General features: G+C 36.2%; 1 protein-coding gene and 1 pseudogene across 2 annotated transcripts; one reads left to right on the top strand and one right to left on the bottom strand.

The window, feature by feature from the left end:
• The first annotated feature begins 10,922 nt into the window (after positions 1-10,922).
• LOC126728891 (transcription initiation factor TFIID subunit 10-like) lies at positions 10,923-16,211 on the top strand. 2 transcript variants are annotated; one of them, XM_050434654.1, is made up of 7 exons: positions 10,923-11,199; positions 11,296-11,360; positions 11,760-11,822; positions 12,593-12,650; positions 12,732-12,782; positions 15,393-15,481; positions 15,982-16,211. In XM_050434654.1, the coding sequence occupies exons 1-6, from the start codon at positions 11,101-11,103 to the stop codon at positions 15,462-15,464; spliced, it is 408 nt and encodes a 135-aa protein (XP_050290611.1). In that variant the 5' UTR covers positions 10,923-11,100; the 3' UTR covers positions 15,465-15,481; positions 15,982-16,211. The 2 variants fall into 2 exon arrangements, with proteins under 2 accessions (XP_050290611.1, XP_050290605.1); XM_050434648.1 differs by lacking the exon at positions 15,393-15,481 and having other exon boundaries at positions 10,931-11,199.
• An 889-nt stretch (positions 16,212-17,100) lies between these two features.
• LOC126728824 (L-type lectin-domain containing receptor kinase SIT2-like) lies at positions 17,101-19,214 on the bottom strand (annotated as a pseudogene).
• Positions 19,215-20,383: the final 1,169 nt, after the last annotated feature.

The raw sequence follows: 20,383 nt of genomic DNA on the forward strand, positions 1-20,383 counted from the left end.
CAAAGGTAGGAAAATATTTTGTTTTCATAAAAACTCTTTATATATATATATATATATATATACACACACACATACTTAAGTATATATATACTTAAGTGCTACTGCTACTGGGTATAATAATATTATCTACCATTTTAGGAATTTCATTATTATCTATCACTGGGTCACTGTTATCAGTACTTTTATCTTTTGAGCTGGAAATTTCTTTCAGTAAGTGTATATCCTTGGGGAATGGGGGTAGGAGGAACTTAAAGAATACTTCTGTTTCCAAAATATTAGTACATATTCCATTGTCTGTAGTGAAAAAGGGGTAAATTAAAGCCAAAAAAGGATTTCCTAATATAACTTTAGAGGACAACTTATCTGTTAAGAAGAAAGGTGTTCTGAACTTGATTCCATTATTATATATGTATGCCTTAGTTAGCTTATTGCTTATTTTAAGTCTATCACCATTAGCCTGAGTTAATCTATCTGTTGTTGATTCATAATACTTAGAGGGTTATTAATACTTCTTGTATGCAATTCATATCAGCACCTGAATCAACAAGGGCAATAAATGTTAATGAAAATTCTTTATGAACTACCAAAGTTATCTCCGTGTACCACTTCTGGAATATCATTCTATCAATTATATTTAAAAATTCATCTTTATCATCTTCGTTATGAGAACTTTCACCAGTACAATTATGTCTGTCAAGATAAGGGGAGTCTGTCAAAGGTTCATTACAATATTTAATTCTATCTTTTATGCTAATTACTTGCGCATTTATCTGTTCAACCATGCCTTTTAATATGAAATTTTCTGATTTTAATTCTTTCAGTTCATTTTTAGGTTATTAATATCTATTTGTAGGTCCATCACAATTATAGGTTTATTGGGTTTAAATCTATCAGTAATTTCTGTAAAATTATAAGTTGACTTATAATCTTTTAGATCTATTTCAAATCTGTCAGTTTCAATTAAAGATTCTTTTAATTTAGATAAATAATCATTCTTAGACTGTAGATCTGGAAGTCTATCTATCAAATCCATTATTAAGAATTAGATGAAGAATTTGGATTGTAATCAAATTAAGATTAAATAAGGATTAGATGGATTATATGAAGAATATGGATTGTAATCAAATTAAGATTTTTTATCAACTTAGAGATTATAGAAGAAGAAAAATTTTATATATTTTTTAATTCTAAAAATCTAAAAAATATTCTGCAATTTGGTGTAGTCACTTAGCGCAACCACGACGTCTAAGCTCAAATTTTATTATATAGTATATGATATATATATATATATATATATATATAGCCAGACAAACTTTTTCCTTTTAATTTTCTTTCCAAAAATGTTTGGGGATGAAAATTTGAGTTTTTGAGGGAATAGAAATAAATGAGTATTTTCTCCTACCCATTCCATTTCCTTCCACAATCCCACTTAAACTTCTAAATAAAGAAATAATCTTTCCATCATCTCAATTTAAACTCCCAAACATGAGAATGGAAGGAATATTAAAATTTTTTTTTATTCTCTTCCCTCATTCCAATTGAAGTGTTAAAGGTTAGTGGAATGTGGTGAAGTTTTAAAATCAAACGAAAACGTAAGCAAGAAAAAGAATATAGACTATTGTTAAAGAAGTGCAATGTCAAGTATATCTACAAAAACAATTTTGGGTGTTACTACGTTAATGCCATGTAGGCTAGGGAATAGTAGTTAATAATATATGCAGTTAAAAGATTAATCTAAATTTATTACATTCCAAAAAAATCATTTGAATACTTAAAAAATTTGTTGTTGTGGTAGCATCACTCAAACAAAAAGTAATTAAAAATTTAATTCTTATGTTATTAATGTGACAGACTATTTCAAAAAATAGATAGCTTATTAATAGGACCTTTTAAAAATTGAAAACATCTTCAAAGCAGTTTCACTTCACGCATTAAAAATTCAAGGAAGTTACACTGTATAAGAGCATTTGCAGCAGATGAGGTACAATACTATAATGCTAAATTTTAGCTCCACAAACATTAAAATGATGCTCTAGCAGTGGAGCTAAATCTTTTTTTTTTTTAGCTCTACTGCTACAGTGCACATCTATAACTGTTCATGAGAGCTAAAAAAAAATATTATTTTATTCAAGGCCGGTGATTAAAATAATAAAAATTCCTCTCTCTCTCTTAGACTCTCAGTCACTCTCACCTCTCTCTCTCTCTCTCTTAGTCACTCTCTCTCTCAGTCACTCCGTGCTCAACGTCTCCGCCGGCCTCAATGTCACCAGCCCAAGCCGCCCAGGACCCATGCCTTCGCCGGCCTCAACGTCACCAGCCCAAGCCGACCCAAGCCTTCGTCGACACACGATCCACCGACCCACACCTCCCAAACCTCCAATCCACCGCTGCCGCCCATCTCTCTCTCTCTCTCCGTCACCGGCCCAGACGAGATCTGTGGGTTTCTGGTGGTCATGGGTGATGCGATGGTGGCGGCATGGGGATTGTGGGTCGAATGGGATGTGGGTTTTGGTGGATCTTGGTGGGCATAGGATGGGCTGTGGGTTGGTGTTTAGGTGGCCGAATCGGTGTTGGTATGGTGATTGGGTGGCCGGATTAGTGGTTTAGGTGTTTGGTGGGCATGGGATGGGCTGTGGATTGTTGGTTTGTTGGTGGTTTCTGCAATCAGTGGTTTCAGCAATTGGTGGCTTCTGCAATTGGTATTTGTTGGTGGTTTCTTCAATCGGTGTTGTGCTTGGTTTGGTGTTTGTTGGTGATCGGTGGGTTTTTTTATTTTTTATTTATTTATTTTTCCTGTTTTGTTGGTGGTTTCTACCTTGGTGGGGTGTGTGTGATAGTAGGGTGGTGGTGGTTGCTGCCTTGCTGGGGTGTGTGGTGGTGGTGGTTGTTACTTTGTTGGGTATGTGTGGTTGTGGTTGTGGTTGTGGATGTGGCTGAAAGTAGAGGTGGTTGTGGTTGATGTGGATTTTTTTTTTGGGTAGTAAGATATATTATTTTATTGTAAGAGTTATATTATTTTATTAAGATATTTATATTATTTTATTATTTTGAAAGTTAAAATAGATCCACTGTTGTAATATGTGTATAAATAAAATAAATAAAATAAATTTTGATAATGTTAAATAGTTAAAATTATAGATTTACTGTTGAAGATGCTCTAAAGTTCCATTAAATTGGAGTGAGAGATACCAAATATTTTGAATGTGCCAATTGAACTGTCACAACTAAACATAGGACAGTCTCCCAATTACAGATTACGGATTGCCTAGAAACTAGCGATGGGATAAAAAAATATTTTTGCAAATAAGGTGTGGGATTTACCAGCAGTGAGAGAAGGACACGTAGTTTAAAATCTTATCAATTTGAGTTTGTACTTTGCTGTGTTTCTGACGTATTTACTGTAGCTGGAGTTACAAAACAACAGAAAAGATCAAGAGTATCAAGATAACTGTTCCCATCTTAGCCGATTGAAAACGTGCATCTAGATAATTTTTGTAATTTTTTAATGCCGAGGTGATAAGATTTCAAAATCAAAGTTGGAGTGTACTGCTACTACTTCTGGGAAAGAAGTTCAGCTCTGAGTTTGAGACCCAAAGAAAAGAAGTAAAACAGAGCATAGTGCTATTAAGAGAGAGGGACAAACCAGTACCACATCAACATAGTCCTGGTCCACACCCTCAAGCGTCTCTCTGCATCTCAATAAATAGTGCCAAAACAACTTTCAAAGCAAAATAAAATAAAATAAAAGACTCCATTTTTGTCTTGTGAAATAAATATCCTGTACCAAGTATGGGACCTTCTAACACAACTGGACGATTCGCAACAGACTTAAAAATCTTCCGTATCTCTCAAACAAAATGTCATTTTCAAGGGTTGAGATCCGTGCAATTTATGAGGGTGAGCCCCGTCTTTTCCAATCTCATTTTGGGCCAAATTTTATGTCATGATTTAAGGAAATTATGAGCGGTATAGTAGTCAGTAGAGTGTTGAGGAACTTTTTTTTTTTTTTTTTTTTTTTTTATTTAAATAATATTATACATATTTTTAAAAATAACAAATAATATTATCTGGGAATGTTTGATAAAAGAGTATAAATAATATTGTTTAAGTATTTTTGATATACATATAAATAAAAAAATGTATAAAAATATATGTAATATTATTTAAAATACTTAAAAATGTGTTCAAACTAAACTATCAAACACCCTTAAACGACCCCTTATTATTCAAGTAACAGTTTTTAATCCCTAAAAAATAAAAGTTTTTACATTTTAATAGCACTGCTGTAAATAATTTGAAAACCATGCGCACTTGTTAAACACTTTCTGTTTCTTTCTTGTGTTGTCAAATCCAACTTTACATTGAGTCTCCATCAGCTATGGCTGATACATTACTCATTGATCTCTTCAAGCAGTTTGGTTCAATCGCTGTTCAGTCAACTTGCATATAAAATTTGCATATTTCCTGTTGAATTATTGCAGTGACTCAGGAATTTTATTAACAAATTATTATTATATGTAGAGTTTTCTGTTTTCTAATTTATCTTCTTTGAAGTGGAAGGCAATTGAGACTTCCATTATATGGAAGGCCGGGCCCATGATATACAACTATTCTGCACTTGACAAAGTCTTTGCATTCTTTAGCATGTCTTTACATTAAAAGCATTCGACTTTACAATTTGAATCAGAAGAAAAAGTTGAGGCAAGAGATTTATTTGAGCAAGTAAAATGAAAGATCAAGAAACTGATGCAGAAGCAGAAAGACAGCCTCTTGTTTCTCACTATTTCTTTCACTTTGATATTACTTGTTTCCAAAAAGTTCAATTGCAGCTGACAGCATAACTGCAACACGGTCCACGAATGATAGCCAAACATTGGTTTCATCAGGACAAGAAATGATCTTTCCATCATTTCTATTTAAACTCCCTATCAAACTCCGAAACAAGAGAATTGAAGGAATATTAATTTTTTTTTATTCTCTTCCCTCGTTCCAATTGAAGTGTTAAAGGTTAGTGGAATGTGGTGAAGTTTTAAAATCACGGTCATGTTTAGCTGAAAATTTTTGTAAAGATAGTTTTTCACATTTTCTAGTATTTGGTAAGTCAAAAAAAAATCTGGTCAATAGAAATCTCTCTTTGATCAACAGAAAACCCTAATAAAAATAAGGCTTATTTTCTATAGGTTGTTTTTCAAAAAAATTTTTTGGAAAACAATCTCTCTCTCACGCGTTGCATATTCTATAAATATTATCTTCATCTATAGCAGTGGGAAACATAATTTTTGGCACCTTCTCTCTCTTATGATAAGTTTTCTTACTTTTTCTTTCTTCTCTTTACTTTTTCTTTCCTCACACTCTTACTGTTACTAACTCTGGTCTCTCATCTTCCCATAGATCTCTCTCTAACTGTCTCTCTTCTCTCTTTTCTCCATATTTCTCTTCCCCTCTGTAACACAATTTTCTTATTAGATTTTTTTTTCCTTCACTAATTGGTCAATAGCTCCAACTTGCAAAGGAAAACAAATTTGTAGTGGTAATTATTTCATTCATCTCTACCAAAATCTCAATTCTTTGCTTTGAATTTCAAGCTCGATTTTCTTTTTTCTTTAAGAAATTTTCGGTTTGATGGATTCTAGGCAGGTGTTATTTCTTTTTCATACATAAAGTGCAATAAAATAAAATAAAATAAAATAAAATAAAAGAAGAAGAAGAAGAAAGAATGAATGAAGTAAAAGATGAAAATTTTAAACCTAGTACCTATATTATTTTAAATTGCTTTTACATGGGACAATCTTTACCGTGGACTAATAATATTGTTATATAATGAATGATAATTGTTTAGGAGAATTGCATTTGTTGTCAAATACTTTTTTTGTTGGCAGATACTATGCAGTGATAATATATTATACAGTAAATTATGTAAATACATAATTTAGAGTAATATTAAAGAATTGTGATTAACCATAGTAGACCATTAGTATACCAACAAAAATAGTAGACAATTAAAAGTTATTGTTATTTATACTTATTGAAAATATATTCTCCTGTCAAATTTATATATATATATATATAGACAAAAGGTTGATGTGTGTGTGTACGTACATTATTGTTTATATATATGAGCAAGATGAGTGGTAGAGATAATGAAAATTTGACAACTAATTAATTATTGTATCTATTGTCAAAATTTTAGTATGAAAACCGAATTCATTTTTGGTTTTTTATTTATAATGATTATGTGGGGCCAGAGAATTTGTGACCCTATCCCACTTTACATTAGGGCCCAAGGCCCGAGCCGAGGAGAGGAATTGCCGAGGACACACAATAAAAGTCCAAATAACTTTGAGACATAGCCGAGGATGATTCTGTCCTCGGCATCCCCAAGGCATTCCTAAAAGAAAGGACAAGAACGGCATAGGAACAGTTTTGGGAAGAGCCGAACACATCCGCATTGATAGATAAAGGAGCCCTAGATAGTATGGCAACAAAGGACAAAAGAAAGGCTGCCACTACTGCCATTAAATACTCTGCGCTAGATAAAGCAATACTTTTCAGCTTTTACAACCACCCCCAACCACTTTGGGTATGGGCTGATGGGACAAGTATCAGCCCTGGAAAGTTGAACCTACACGTTGACGTTGGAAGGGGAGTAAAGGCTAATATAAAAGGAAAAATAAGCGGTCTAAAAAGGAGGCCGGGAAAAAAGTCCAAGAACCAGAGCCTCCCAAGTCGTATCGAGAAGAAAGACTTCTCGAGCGAACATGGTTTAGTTCTGTATGAACACCATGACTAACTACCGTTCGGTGATCAAGGCCTATCCTTTCAAACCCACGCTCTACAAATCATATTGTTTGGGCCCTTAACATGCGAACCCAACATCATTCTGGGGTCGTTACAAATTGAGTCTTTACAATTGGCGCCGTCTGTGGGGAGGCTTGTGCGTTGGTGCAGGCGGTGGATCGAGAAAGTCCCTCCACCACTGCCAACGGCCCATTGTTGTGCCTTAACGTAAAGTTCCATTAGGGGCTGCGCTTCGAAGTACCAGTGGCACGGGCAGTTCTTGGGGCTTCCAACGTCGAATCAACGTCCCACACCTGGGACGAGGGGCTGGTCCCCCTAAACTTAATGAAAATACCTAAGTTTTGGACAGAACCAAGGTATTGTATGGTCCTCGGACTCAAACTTATGGGGAAACCAACTACTTAAAAGAAATCTAAGTTTTGGATAGAACCAAGGTATTGTATGGTCCTCGGACTCAAACCTATGGGAAAACCAACTACTTAATGAAAATACCTAAGTTTTGGACAGAACCAAGATATTGTATGGTCCTCGGACTCAAACCTATGGGGAAACCAACTACTTAATGAAAATACCTAAATTTTGGACAGAACCAAGGTATTGTATGGTCATCGGATTCAAACCTATGAGAAAACCAACTACTTAATGAAAATACCTAAGTTTTGGACAGAACCAAGGTATTGTATGGTCCTCGGACTCAAACCTATGGGGAAACCAACTACTTAATGAAAATATCTAAGTTTTGGATAGAACCAAGGTATTGTATGGTCCTCGGACTCAAACCTATGGGGAAACCAACTACTTAAAAGAAATCTAAATTTTGGACAGAACCAAGGTATTGTATGGTCCTCGGACTCAAATCTATGGGGAAACCAACTACTTAATGAAAATACTTAAGTTTTGGACAGAACCAAGGTATTGTATGGTCCTCGGACTCAAACCTATGAGGAAACCAACTACTTAATGAAAATACCTAAGTTTTGGACAGAACCAATGTATTGTATAGTCCTCGGACTCAAACATATGGGGAAACCAACTACTTAATGAAAATATCTAAGTTTTGGACAGAACCAAGGTAATGTATAGTTCTCGGACTCAAACCCTTGGGGAAATTAGTCATTAGAAAATGGATTAAGTCTTAGACGGAATGGAAATCCCGTCCTATTCTCGGATCCCCAACTCTAAGGAAACTAATGTAAACGAGTATTTAGGCCCGGTATAGTCATACCTCGGTCCTCGGACCGGATGCCAAAAATGGTTAAAGCCATGAATGTTGTTAGGAACAGGATAAAGCACCCTGGTACATAGCGACCATCTCGGATAGTTCATTTTGAGTTACCCATCCTCGGATGATCGCCTCATACGCAATATCGAACGTTCAGCTGTTATCTCGGTTAGTCTTATATGTGTAGCCTTTTTTAGGATGACATTATTGTGTCTATTAGTCTCAACAAGTTCAAAATAATAGTTTTTTATTAACGAGGGGTTCGGCCCTAAGTATCATTCAAAAAAAAAATGATAATAATACATATATAGCACATCCATTCACAATACAACTATTGCAGAAGAAAAAGAATGCTTAGATCAAGATAAAGTCATCTTTTATTAATATCAAGAAATAGTACAGCATACAATGAAGGGCATAAACAAGCCTATACTAGAAGCTAATTACAAAGGCAAAAAGAAAAAGCAAAAAAGGAAAAAGATACAAGGGAACGATAAATCCTTCAAAGTTCTGCTCTTGTGGCAACTAAGCGTGTTAGGATGACCCCATTTGACAGAAGGGGGGAAGAGGCAGAAGAAGAAGAAGTAGAAACACCAGGATGTCCCTAGTGATGGAAGAGAAGAAGAAGCGGAGGCAAAAGAAGGCACCAGAGAAGGAGGAGAGGAGGAAGCGAGGATGCCTAATCCCTGCATCAGCTCTGACTCCTAACACGCTGGTGCCATATTAGCAGCGCTCGAGAGAGAGCGGATGGTACCGACGATGAGAAATCCCATTGTTGTCGCACTGAAAATCTGGTGCGACCAGTATCTGCTTCGGATTTTGGCTGAAGGAAGAGGAGGCTTCTCCCCCGCCTTGCGAAAGGGGAGAGCTGTCTTAAGTCTCCGTCTCCCTTACCCTGACCGCGCCATCTTGAGTCTCGGGGAGACCTAGTGCTTCTAGAGAGGGTGTGGTCCCTTCACCCTCACTTTTGCCTCAAACATATCACTCACTAAGGCTTGAATTGCACTGGTGATGAAAACTTTGAACACAGCTGGAGGTTTAGGAATTTGAAAAAACTGAAGGGTTTGTACGTAAGAGAAGTAACCTCTTGCCTTGCTTCTTATACAGAAGGCAAGTCTGGTGGCATTTAATCTGTGCAGATTTCTAAGAGAAGCTACAAACGGGATGATTCCCACTCAACTCCCAACGCCATCTACAACCGTTGGATGGGTGTCGCCTCGTGAAAGGAACTTATTAAAAACGCACCTCGTACACTGAAATAGCAGAGGCGCGACGTGAGTAAAATTAAAGGAATGTCTTATGACCGGGAGCGTTTCCCAGGTAAACGAAAAGACACCGATATTAATGAAGGACAAAGCTGGGCAAGCCATGATATAGGCCCAACATCACCAAAACCTTCCTCCCCGACCAAGAGATCGGGTAACAGGATTTTGAGGGGCTATTGTGGGGCTAGAGAATTTGTGACCCTGGCCCACTTTACATTAGGGCCCAAAGCTCGAGCTGAGGAGAGGAATTGCCGAGGATACACAATAAAAGTCCAAATAGCTTTGAGACATAGCCGAGAATGATTCTGTCATCGGCATTCCCAAGGCATTCCTAAAAGAAAGGACAAGAACGGCATAGGAATAGTTTTGGGAAGAGCCGAACACATTTGCATTGATAGATAAAGGAGCCCTGGACAGTATGGCGACAAAGGACAAAAGAAAGGCCGCCACTACTGCCATTAAATACTCTGCGCTAGACAGAGCAATGATTTTCAACTTTTACAACCACCTCCAACCACTTTGGGTATGGGTTGATGGGACAAGTATCTGCCCTGGAAAGTTGAATCTACACATGGACGTTGGAAGGGGAGTAAAGGCTAATATAAAAGGAAAAATAAGCAGTTCAAAAAGGAGGCCGGGAAAAAAGGCCAAGAACTAGAGCCTCCCAGGTCGTATCGAGAAGAAAGACTTCTTGAGCGAACATGGTTTAGTTCTGTATGAACACCATGACTAACCACCGTTCGGTGATCAAGGCCTAACCTTTCAAACCCACGCTCTACAAATCATATTGTTTGGGCCCTTAACGTGCGAACCCAACATCATTCTGGGGTCGTTACAAATTGAGTCTTTACAGATTACATTAGTTAGTTTACATAATATATATGTTTTAAATTATACAAGAAATATTTTTAAAAAATATTATACCAAACACTAGAAAACATTCTCAATCTCATATTTAAGGTCGTTACCAAATACTGGAAAATGAGACAGTTTTCTAGAAAATATTCTTTAGAAAATAAACAATTTTCCAGAAAATATTAATGTTGAAACAAATAGAGCGTCAAACGAAAATGTAAGCAAGAAAAAGAATATAGACTATTGTTAAAGAAATGCAATGTCAAGTATATCTACAAAAACAATTTTGGGTGTTACTACGTTAATGCCATGTGGCTAGGGACTAGTAGTTAATAATATATGCAGTTAAAAGATTAATCTAAATTTATAACATTCCAAGACATCATTTGAATACTTAAAAAATTTGTTGTAGTGGTAGCATCACTCAAACAAAAAGTAATTAAAAATTTAATTCTTATGTTATTAATGTGACAGACTATAAGTCTTTAGTAATAACTTTAATATTTTTCATAAGCTCTAGATGAAACTCTATTATTCAAGTTACAACTTCAACGGGCTTAGCATACTACTTTGATTAAAAGTTTTAGGACTTAGATTAGGTTCAATACCCAATTACACTGTAACGTACATGACATCATTTAGATGGGTCTAATGCAACCGGACACATGGGACATAATCCTTACCCAAAACTTTATTACTGAAAATTTCAATTTATTTTAAATTGTTCAAATCATCCACCATAATTTGGGTTTAGAACTTTCTCAAAAAAAAAAAAAAATAATTTGGGTTTAGAAGTGGGTTTAGGCTGCAAGAATTTGATGGGCTCTGATGATGAGTTTCTGGGTTACCAAAGAATGGGCCTGAACCCATCTAATCTTCTTCCCCCATTTTAATTTCCCACGATTTCTTCATCAAATCTCTGTTTGCTGGCGGGGATTTGGTGCTAGAGAGAGAGAGAGAATGAACCAAAATCAGCAACAGCAAGCGAGCGATGGCAGACACGATGATGACGCTGCGCTCTCTGATTTTCTCGCTTCCTTAATGGACTACACTCCCACTGTAACTCTTCTCTCTCTTTCTCTCTCTCTAAAATTTGAATTTTTTGTTTTTTATATTAAAATTTTAATGGGTTTGTATTGAATTTTACTTTCTCAGATACCAGACGAGTTGGTGGAGCATTACTTAGCCAAGAGTGGATTTCAATGCCCCGATGTTCGATTGTACGTGTTATTTATTTATTTATTGATTTTTTTCAAATAAAAATTGAAATGAAACAAATTTTAAGATTTATGTTGTCAAGGTTCTTTGTCTGTTTCTGAGGATTTGAATAAATATTATCAGTGTTTGTTAGTTTTTCCTTTTTGAAATTTAGTGCTTAATTCCAAATTTTGATGGGAATTAACTAAGGGGTGTGCTTTCAAAGTTCTTATAACCATGGTGCTCAGGGTGAGGAGGTGGGTTCAAGTTCTTATAAATTTGAGTAACTTTACAAATAAAGAAAAGTTCAAATCTTGCTGAAGACATTAAAGATGAATGGATTTTGATGTTATATTTATGTATGTTTTTGGGTTTTTCTTTTAATGCTATGATTAAATTTTATTTGGCTTTTATTTTTGCAGAATTAGGCTGGTGGCTGTTGCTACGCAAAAGTTTGTATCTGAGGTTGCAAGTGATGCTCTTCAGTATGCTACTCAACTCTTCTTATACCATTTCATCATGTAGATACATTCATGCACATACATGTAGATACACGGTACACCAATATATGTTTTCAAACTCAAAAAATATTATCCTTTTCTATGATTTGGGAATACAAACTGGAATGCAACAAGTATTTTAGGTTTTGAGGGAGAGGCATAAGGGTGGGTGTAGAAGTTGGGGAGGTCTTTGTACTTGACATATTATTTATTTATTTATTTTTTATGTTTCTTTGAAATAAAACACCAGTAATTTCAAAGATGCAAAGTGGAGTTGGGCTTACTACTTAGATGCTTTATCTACTACATGCTTGGCTTCTTATACTTCAATCAGCTATTTCAATGTCTGCATTGAATATCTACATACTAATTGACAAATAACACATCCTTGAACTAAAATGGGTGGTGAATATTATTTTATTAAAAAATTAAAATTGAAAATTTGAAAGTCTGAGTATATGTTGTCGGTAATCAGATAACAAAAACCAACTGGTGACCCAACTTAGACCTCGTATGGGTGTGTGAAGGAATATAAGCTTTGTGACATAGGTGCTGTGTATCTGGCTTTGAATGTGTGTTTTCTAACAGTTTTCTGTGTTAGTGTGGATCCAATTTGGATGTCAATTTGATCCTAAAATTTTTTCATGGAAGAGCTATAGGTCATCCTGAATACTAACAACTTGAAATTCCAGTCCTTGGCAGTTGCTTTTCTAGTTTGTTATTTGATGTTTAACCTTGTATGACATCTAATATAGGCAATGCAAGGCAAGACAGGCAGCAGTTGTAAAGGACAAAAGGGATAAGCAGCAAAAGGTGCTCTGCATGCACTCTTTGTGTTCATTTGCCTTTATATCATGATTATTGCTGTCTTGCCTAAGTTTTTCCTGGGTACAGGATAAGCGCCTAATATTGACAATGGAGGACCTCTCAAGATCACTTCGTGAGGTAAGCATTGAAGTGTTTTATGACATTTATATGCCAGTTTTACTGTAATTATTTTTATTTATTTCCTAAGATGTGTGTGTGTGTGTGTGTGATGTATGACAGAATGTAGGAGTCTATTTTTATTTTTTGTAATTTTTATAATTCCCCCGCTTCATTTTAAGTGTTTCTAAGGTTTTCTTGGTCAAATTAGGGTCCTTTTACGGTATGATATCATTTAGGATTTGTTTAGTAATGTTTTTATGTGGATTTTTATTTTTTTATGGAGCCTTTAAATAGGCCTACAATTTGTAAAACAAGAATAGATGTCTATTATCAATCAAATTTTAGTTAGTTTATTTTTTATCATATGGTGGAATCCAAAATTCTTCCTTGTGGATTCAAGGAGTCCCTAATGGAAAATTTTCATTTTGCATTAATTGGTATAAGAACTTGTTGACATTCTGATATGGGGAAAGCGAAATGAAGGAAACTACCCTATTGACAGTGATTGTGGGGTGCAGGCCCTTAAGGTGGTAATTTGTGCTAATGGTGAGTGATTGACTTGTGGACTCTAGGAGATTTTCTACGTGCTTATTGATCTATGTTTAAAATTCAAAAGAGATCATGAATATGGTAGGTATATTCATATCAGATTCTGCGCTCACGGCCAAACTCTTGATCAACATGTTCTTAATTTTAATGATATCTCATGCTTTAATGGTAGTTCATACCAATAATTCATAGATTTGATCATTGATCTTGAGGATTGTTTTGATAATGCAAAAATCCTTAAGGATTTCAAGGTGCAACTTGTATGAAGCAAGCTTGAGAGTGATGTGGAAGATTGGTGGAATGATATAGAATATTTCAAAATGTGAAGAGGTAAGCCTAAAATTTATTCATTGCCAAGAATGAGGAAGGTGATGGTAAACTTCTTCTTTACATGTGATTTTGATGAAATATTGCTTCATACAAGTCAAATTATATGGCAATTAATTCATACAGTATGAATAATAACAAGAATTATGGCTTTCACTGATTAAGTGAAGAGCCAGGTTTAGAGTTCAATAATGTCCAACCAATTTTGAAAGAAATATCAAAGATGTTGAATGTGATGAACAAGTTAAGATTGAAGGCCAAAATAATGTTTTGAAAGAAATTTTTGAAGAGGCTAAAGAAGAAAATTTGAGTTGATTAAGGAGAATGGCGAAACTCATGGATGGAAATTGCTGAGAGTAGTTTGGAAGATTTATTAAAGTCAAATATGATGTTGAGCTTATAACTCTCAAGTCTTTGGATCCTATTGACAATACATCAAAGATCATTTGTTTTCTAGGAGTATAAAATTTTAATCTTGTCTTCAATCCTTTATTGGTTGAGAAGAAATTTTTAGTTATGCCATCATAAGGATACAAGTTTCAAAGTTGGATCAAGTTATTGAAATATTTGAAGTATCTATGTAATTCCTTTGTCTGGTTAGACACATTTCTGTGTGGCGATATGCTCTAGAATCTCCTATTGTTTGAGTTGAGATATGGGCCTTTCATTGCAGTAATTGGGTTGGTTTGGTGAGAAGCCTAACCCTATGATATGATCCTCTATACATTGTGTGTTTTTTTATTATATACATCAAAATCATGTATGAGAGGAGTCACACAATCTTTAGAATTCAAGGTTTGTTTCATCTCCCCTTTTGAAATGGTGGCTAGGATGTTCTCTCATAATATTTCATGTAATATTCTAATTATAATTTTAGAGGGGTTTCTTTGATAGATCATGATTTAATTCTGGCACATCCTATGTCTGATGGTTGTTCTTTCTTTGTTGTATACATCTGTATCGATTTGATTTGTAAGTTAATCCACAAAATGAGGTGGAATTTCAGGATGATACTTGGTCTAGGGAACCCTAGAAGGGTGATGATTAAACTTTCAATATCTTTTGGTTTGTTAGATTTGAACCTAATGCTTATGCAACATTGATCTACCTTTGTACCAAATAAGCCAACGCCAAGGATGGTTCACAAATTTTTTTATTTTTTTATTTTTTATTGTAGTTAGAACTTAGTTGTAATGTTGGATAGGGTTCTTTTTTTGGAAAAAATATTGTTTCCATCCTTAAAGTTTACATGAAGTTCATTTTTTGTCCCTAAACTATCAAAAATTCTTTTTTCATCCCTAAACTATTGAAAACGTTACACTTTATGTCATTTTGTTCACTTTCGTTAACTTTCTATCTTATGTGTCTAACAAAATGCCTAGGTGGCATCACTAGATAAAAAAAAAATTCATCCTTTCCTTTCTCACAGTGTCTTGGCAACCAAATACAAATTAATCACAATCTCACCTAACCATCCTTACTCTGCCTCATTGCTGTGCACTTCCTCAGCGTTGCAACCACCACCACAACGCTTCACTGTTGGTGTGATGGGATTGAGATCTGCTTGCATCCCGTTGGTGTTGGGATCACAATCTCCCCCACACCCACCTCTCTTTTTTTTTGTTTTCTATACTCTTTTATTATACTTGTTGTCAACAATTGTATCTGAATGAACATTTGTGGAAAAGAGAGAGATTGGGGAGGATATATACCAATGAAAGAATAGAGGTATGATGGATTTTATGGTTGTAGGGTATAAACAAAGGCACGACTGCCTTGTTCTGCCGTGGGCAGCCATACTTGGTGATTCTGACCACCCCCTGATATGTTTTAGCCATACGGTACGTATCAAAAAAAAAAAAAAAAAGTTTCAGCCATACGGTAAATGTTATATTATTCATTAAACCTTCGCTACTAACAACTGACACATTTTATATGACAAATTTATGCACTTAATTCATTAAAAAAAGTGAGGCATTTTACTGGGTCTCTAATTGGGGTCGTGGGTAAACACCCATGGGAACATAGATTAACCTGACATTACATACAGAGACACAAGCCAGCATTATATATCCTAAGGGCATATGGAATATTATTGTTCCAGCTTTGAATCCATTTGTTTGAAAGTTGCAGTAGAATTAATTGAATGCCAGTTATGTCTCTTTGTTGGCGTTTGGAATTGTTCTTGATATGTTGTCTCTGATTTAGATGTTCTATAATTTATTTCCCTGATTTTGTTATTATTATTAGTATTTCGGTCATCATCATAATCAAGAACCTGATCCTTGGTCACTTTTCCTTTTTTGGTTAGTAATCCATTGTTTTTTTTATTGATGAGCAGTATGGCGTGAATGTGAAGCACCAAGACTATTTTGCTGATAGCCCTTCAACTGGGGTGGATCCTGCTTCAAGAGATGAATGAACTTTGGATTGAATCTATACAAGAGTGTTTCAAATTCTTTTACATTATGTAGGGATTGCACAAATACTGCTATGTAGGTGGGTGATGTTCATTCTATCTTACATGAATATTTAATAGTTATCATAATTAATACTTTGTTTTTAATCTTAGCTTCATTTGTCTGCACCCCTGATTTCTTGCAGTAAGGTAGAAATTTTGACATGCTGTATCCTTGATATACAAATTCGTTTCTGATAGGTTTATCTGTTTTGAGTAATCAACTTAACACACGCATGTGCATGCTTTGTGTGTGTTGTGTGCATGCAAACACACATGGTCTCATGTGAAAACACACACAAGAGAGACCATACCTATATCCATACTTCTTTAATAGGGATGAACTTGCTAATCTCTTAGATGCTTTAATATGTAAGAGCAGTGATCCTCATGGTGTGCCACGGTAACGAATAAGTTCACTGAGTTGAAGTATGCAAGTGTAGAGATTGGGTTCCAATTAGGTAAACTTGTTGATCTGTGTATTTAGTACTCTTTTTATTTTTTTATTATTATTTATTATTTATTATTTTAAATAGAGAACTTTTTTCTGATGCCACTCCAACTTCTTTATGTCCCGTTTTGCCACTACAATTCAGTATAAACCGCACAGCTAGCTAACTTTTGAAGGCAATCAATAATTTTCATACAAATTGATTGCTGGCCATGGGTTGCTACGTTTTAAAATTTGATGAGCAACCCAATCTGGTTTCTGCAACTCACTTCATTAATTTTGATCTACCAAGCTTGCAACTACTGAATTAATCTAATTGTAGTACTACTCAGAGCTCAAGTAGATTCCTACTAATATTATATTTTATATTGTTACATACTGATAATATCAGATTCTACATTAAGGGAAAGATTGTATACATCATATTATTCACGAGTTCCTTTTTATCCTTTCTCCACCCTCGAAGACAATGTCTTTGTGTGCCACTGGTTGATTTGGTCCTGAGCATAGTTCCACGATCTTGTCTACCCATAGCATGATATGCAAGTAATTCAACGACCAAACTTGAGGATTGAATCTGTGCTAGAGGAGGGCGACAAATACTTGCCAAATGATTGAGGAACTGACAACAAGATCTCAGATTCTTCAACACGTGTAAAGTTACCAAAACAAGCACTGTCATGTGGTAATTCTGGCAGATCAGCGTTGCCATCCAAAAACTGCATCACTTGCTTCATGCTAGGCCTGGCTGCTGGCGTTGAGTGTGAGCAAAGCAAGCCTAGTTTCAAAACCAACTTCATTTCCTCCACCACATAATTACTTTCCAATCTAGGATCACTAGCATCAAGGATGGCTTCTTTTCTCCAACACTCGAAGACCCAATCAACCAAAATTACCTCTTCAGGTTGTCCTTGTGGCTCTATAGGCTTTCTTCCACAAGCCACCTCCAGCACGAAAGCCCCAAAAGCAAACACATTAGTGCAAGTGGTTGCCCTTCCTGTTCTACTAAGCTCGGGAGCCAAATAACCCACAGTTCTAGCCACATTGGTGGTTTGGGGATTGGCACCGTGGTCGCATAATCTGGCCAGGCCAAAATCTTCTAGCCTTCCATTTAATTCAGCATCTAATGGAACATTGCTTGCTTTTACATCTCTACATAGAACAACTTGTTCCCACTCTTCATGGAGGTAGAGAAGGCCAAATGCTACTCCTTTGAGGATTTGAAATCGATGAAGCCAGTTAAGTTTTGGTTTTTCATTGCCATATAAGAACTTGTCAAGGCTTCCATTGGGCATATAATCATAGACCAAGAGGAGTTCACCCTTTCGCCTGCAATATCCTAGGAGCTGCACCAAGTTCCTGTGCCTCAGCCTACCCATGCTAATGATCTCAGCCACAAATTCCTTCATCCCTTGTTTGGAATCGCAGGAGACCTTCTTGACTGCAATCTGTTTATTGGAAGAACGAAGTGTTCCTTTATAAACCTTTCCAAATCCCCCTTCTCCAAGAAGCTCTTTGTTTGAGAAACCTTTGGTTGCTTTGTAGAGATTCTTGTAGCTGAACCTGTGAGGACCATACTTGTTTTCCCAATCTTCTAGTATTTCTGCATATTTCTTCCTCCTCAAAATGAAAATAGCTCCAGTAACCAATATCAGTACACAACCACTACTGCTATGATCAAAATCATGATAATTTGTCCCCGTTTATCTTTACTTTTCCTTTGTTGGGGAGGTTGAGGAAGCTTTGAAACATTGAGGCTTTGTGCTTGTCCACTTTTATTAAAGCTCCATCCAAGAATGTAGTGGTCACTTGTAATTGTACCAGTGGCTGCAGAGAAACCAACAAACATGGATTCCAAGAGAATTTGAGATGCATTGATGTGTGTTGACAAGAGAGGCCGATTTTGTTTTGGGATGCTAGTCGGGGCTAGTGTTACCGTCAGTAGTTTTTCTGTTTCATTGTAGTCTATCCAAAGATGCATTGGGTTGCCACTTACTAGCTCCAAGCTTATACTCTTTCTTTCTTGATCAGAGAAGTAGGTTGCAGTAGCTGATTCAATTGATTTCAGGCTGTTCACATCGATTCCCACATGGTTGTTGTCTATATCTTGAAATTCTTGACCCTCTATAGTATCAAGCTCAATGGCTAATAAGTGGTTTGTTGAAAGGTCATTATTTGAGGCATTCAAGAGTCCTAAATAATTGCTGGCTACAACATTGGTGAATTTCCACGAGGGACTGATGGTGAAGGCAATTCCATGTCCACCTTTTGATGGTGTTTCAGGAACTATTGCAAATACAAAGTTTGTGGAAAATGAAAGAGACTGAGTTAAACTCGAAGAAGTGTTGAATTTTAGAGGAAGTTGGTAGAAAGCATAACCAAGACGTTTTCCTGAATTGTTGGTGAGTTGCAATAGACCATTGGGGTGGATTCGAGCGGTTCCATCTAGATGCAGATTTGCTTGATGGAAGCCATTGTAGATGAACTGGTCATTTAGAGCAAGCATCAATGGAATCTTATGGATGAAGTAGAGAGTAACCAGAAAAGGAAGTAATGTTAGCCTAGTCGCCATTGAAAAAACTGGGAAAAATGTCCATTCCTATAAACACGGGCTCTGTTTGAAATGTCAAAGTCAAACTCCTAGAAAATGGTGGTTTTCCTTCTCTGTCCCCAAATATTTCATGTCAAAATTATTGTATTGTGAGAACAAGGTCCAACTCCAACATTTTAGCCCCAAAAAAAAGAAAAAAAAAAAAAAAAAAGAAGAAAAGGTCCAAATCCAATAGAGAAATTGGTTTTTTTTTTTTTTTTTTTTTTTTTTTTTTTTTTTTTGTTGTTGTTTTGTTTTTTATTGAAGAAGATTTTTATTCAAAACATTACAGGTGACTAAGACTAAGAAGTTAAATATGCAATTTCTAAAAAAGTGAGGCATGAGTGAGGCTGCGGTGAGGTCAAGGGAAGAAGATGACGAACTGCAATGCGGTACAAAGAAGGTCAAGGAAAATCATAACTTGGGGTCATAACACACTACTCATGTTTCCTCCTCTGAGGAAGGGAGTAAGTCATATAAGGAAAAACTTCTTGGAGAGATTCCGGGAGCTTTCGAACAAGCATTTGACTTTGGGTTGAATATGGAGTTGGAAGCGGACTCGGATGAGGAGTTTATTGATCTGCCAGCGGGTGAGAAAGCTGTGAATTTTTCAAGAACCATGAAAGCGAAGATTAGAGTTCCATAGGCAAATGCTTTGATTGTCAAAGTGTTTAGGAAAACCGTGGGGTTCCACTTTCTACATGCACGCATTCTTGGTCTCAGGAAGATGATAGGAAGAATGGACTATGTCGCTCTTGGAAATGATTTCTTCCTTATTAGGTTCCAAAAAGGAGAGGATCATGCCAGGGTGCTCAGGGATGGACTATGGTTTGTGGGAGGCCATTACCTGTCCATTAGGGGCCGGGAGCCAAACTTTAAGTCATCCAAAGCCAATATGTCATCAGTGGCAGTGTGGATACGGCTACCCGAGCTGCCTATCGAGTATTATGAACCGTCGGCGTTAAGGGCTATTAGAGAAACCATAGGGCCAGTCCTTAGGATTGATACCTATACCGCTGCTGAAACACGAGAGAGGTTCGCAAGGTTATGTGTTCAAGTTAACCTTGATGAACCGATTACGAAGTTGCTCAAGATGGGAGGGATTGAACAGCCAGTGTAGTATGAGGGGTTAAACTCCTTATGCTTTGGGTGTGGTCGTGTGGGTCACCGGGTGGAGAAGTGCCTGTACACGGTGAGAACGCCGGTGGGGAAGGGTGATGTTGATGGTGCAGGAAAGAAGGAGG

Source organism: Quercus robur, chromosome 1 (assembly GCF_932294415.1).
Source record: "Quercus robur chromosome 1, dhQueRobu3.1, whole genome shotgun sequence".
Classification (NCBI taxonomy): Eukaryota; Viridiplantae; Streptophyta; class Magnoliopsida; order Fagales; family Fagaceae; genus Quercus; species Quercus robur.